The sequence below is a fragment of the Silene latifolia genome, chromosome Y (genome assembly GCF_048544455.1).
Source record: "Silene latifolia isolate original U9 population chromosome Y, ASM4854445v1, whole genome shotgun sequence".
NCBI classification, from domain to species: Eukaryota; Viridiplantae; Streptophyta; class Magnoliopsida; order Caryophyllales; family Caryophyllaceae; genus Silene; species Silene latifolia.
In genome coordinates, this window is record NC_133538.1 from 259460466 (window position 1) to 259462785 (window position 2320).

General features: G+C 48.7%; 1 protein-coding gene across 1 annotated transcript; it reads right to left on the reverse strand.

Moving 5' to 3' along the window:
• Window positions 1-421: 421 nt before the first annotated feature.
• On the reverse strand, window positions 422-1603 carry LOC141630527 (uncharacterized). Its single transcript, XM_074443331.1, has one exon. The coding sequence runs from the start codon at window positions 1601-1603 to the stop codon at window positions 422-424; it is 1182 nt and encodes a 393-aa protein (XP_074299432.1).
• Between the last annotated feature and the right edge of the window lie 717 nt (window positions 1604-2320).

The window sequence follows — 2320 nt, forward strand, 5'->3', positions numbered from 1 at the left end:
CCGACACAATCTCTCCAAGGAAAACTTTCAGCCTATTTGCCAGAACCTTTGACACGATCTTATAAACCACATTACATAAGCTAATTGGTCGAAAATCAAGGATTTTATCGGGGGCCTTTTTCTTCGGAATTAAAACAATATTAGTTTTGTTAAATTCATTCGGAGCCAGCTCACCATGCAGGATACCCAACACGGCTCGAACTATATCAGGACCAATAATATGCCAATAAGAGTGATAAAATAAAGCATTCATACCATCCGGTCCTGGTGCTTTAAGGGGATGCATCTGGTTTAGAGCCTCGACCACCTCCTCCTCACGGTAATCAGCTCTCAGCCCTAGATTCATCCGGTAATCTACACGGCCCTCAAGCCCACCTAGCAGTCCATCAAAATCACGCGGCCTTGACGAAGAAAACAGCTCTCAAAAATAGTTCACAGCCACCATACTAACTTCCTCCCTACCCGTACAGCTAACTCCATCATCATTGATTAATTTTGCAATATGATTTTTCCTCTTTCTCTCCGTGGCTCTAAGATGAAAAAACTTCGTATTTCGGTCCCCATCCCGTAACCAAAGAGCTCTCGATCTCTGACGCCAGTACTGCTCCTCCTGTCGTTGTAAATTCGCGAGCTCAGCTACAAGTTTTTTCCTCTTGCGAACATTATCTTCAGATCGGCTCCCCTGATTAAGCCTAGCCAGCTGTTTCCGTTTCCTCTCCATATCACACCCAATCTTGCGAATATCGCTCTTCTTCCACTTCTGCAACTCCCGGGCACACGCTCTAATGGACTCCCCCAGCACTCCTCCCCCACGCTCAACCCCACGAATAACCGCCTCTTCACACCCCCTTTCCCCAACCCACATTTGCTCGAATTTGAAAGCCCTTACCGGTTCACATTCCCTCTCCCTATAATTAAACACAAGCTTAATAGGAGCATGGTCCGACCATTCCCGTTCCAGGTGCATCAATATTGCATAGGGGAAAAGATCAAACCATGAGCTTGTGCATAAGGCTCTATCAATCATACTTTGCCGATTAGCCTCCCCCGCCTGCCCATTATCCCAAGTAAACTGGTACCCCTCCCACTGCACATCCCGAAGACCGCACTTATCAACAGCTTCTTGGAAATTATTCATCTGCCATTGTGCTCGACTCCCCCCTAGCATCTCAGTAGAATACAAAATTTCATTATAGTCTCCAACACAGAGCCAAGGAAGAGTTGATTGTTCCCCTAAGATGCGTAGCAGCTTCCAAGAGAGATGTCTATCCGTCACAGCTGGCCACCCATAAAATCCCGTAACACGCCACTCCTTCTCCTCCTCCCTAATAATGTAATCCATATGATGCACAAAATCCGAAACAAAAGTACATTCAATCTCCTTCCTCCACAAAAAAGCAAGACCCCCCGATCTCCCCACGTTATCCACTTCCATACCATAATACCCTTCCAGCTTTTCACGAACCCTCCGCATTTCACGACCACACAATTTCGTCTCGCATAAAAAGAGCATGGCTGGGGCTTCCCTCCGCACCAAAGCACGAAGGGCATTTACCGTGTCAGGTTTGCCCAAGCCCCGACAGTTGATGCTTAGAAGATTCATTGGGCCCAGCGGGGTTGAGCTTCGTCAACCTCCGCCTCAGATATTAAGACGCCCCCGTCTGTGATTGATCGAACGTTCTTTGTTGTAGCCTCAGCCTCGTCATCGTTCTCCCTATCTCTTTTTCCCAGCTCACATAAGGCAGAATCATCTCCCTCCCCATACACCACCCTCTCCAGCCGTCGCCACCCCCTCCCTCCATTGAACTCTCGCTGCTCCCTTTGCCCTACATCAGCATCCCCCCGAGACCCTTGGCCTTCCCCACTCAGCGTCATCACCACATCAGAGACCATAGCCCGTACCTCCTCCCCTACTCCTCCCCCTGCATTAATTTCCCCCATGACCAAATCACCCCCTGTCAAATTCCCCCGTCCTCCAGGAGCAACATCTCGAACCCCGCTATCACGGCCATCCCCTGTTTCGCTCACCGTCACCCTCTTCTCACTTTTTTTCACTCTCAAATTAAGAGCAATAGATTGCAACTTCTCAATCATTTTCGAAATGGCATCTTCTTGGCATTCCGACTCAGTTTTTTCTGCCTCAAATTGAGCATTGAGGTCCCTTCTTGCCTTTCCCGAGAGTTCATGAGCTGTTTTCGTAACTTTCCATGGCGATGCTCTCAACCATTCCCCAAACCGTAAATCCCCATCATCATACGGGCCCTCCTCGCAATCCTTCTCCCCGTGTCCAATCACCCCACACCCATAGCAGAAAATAGAG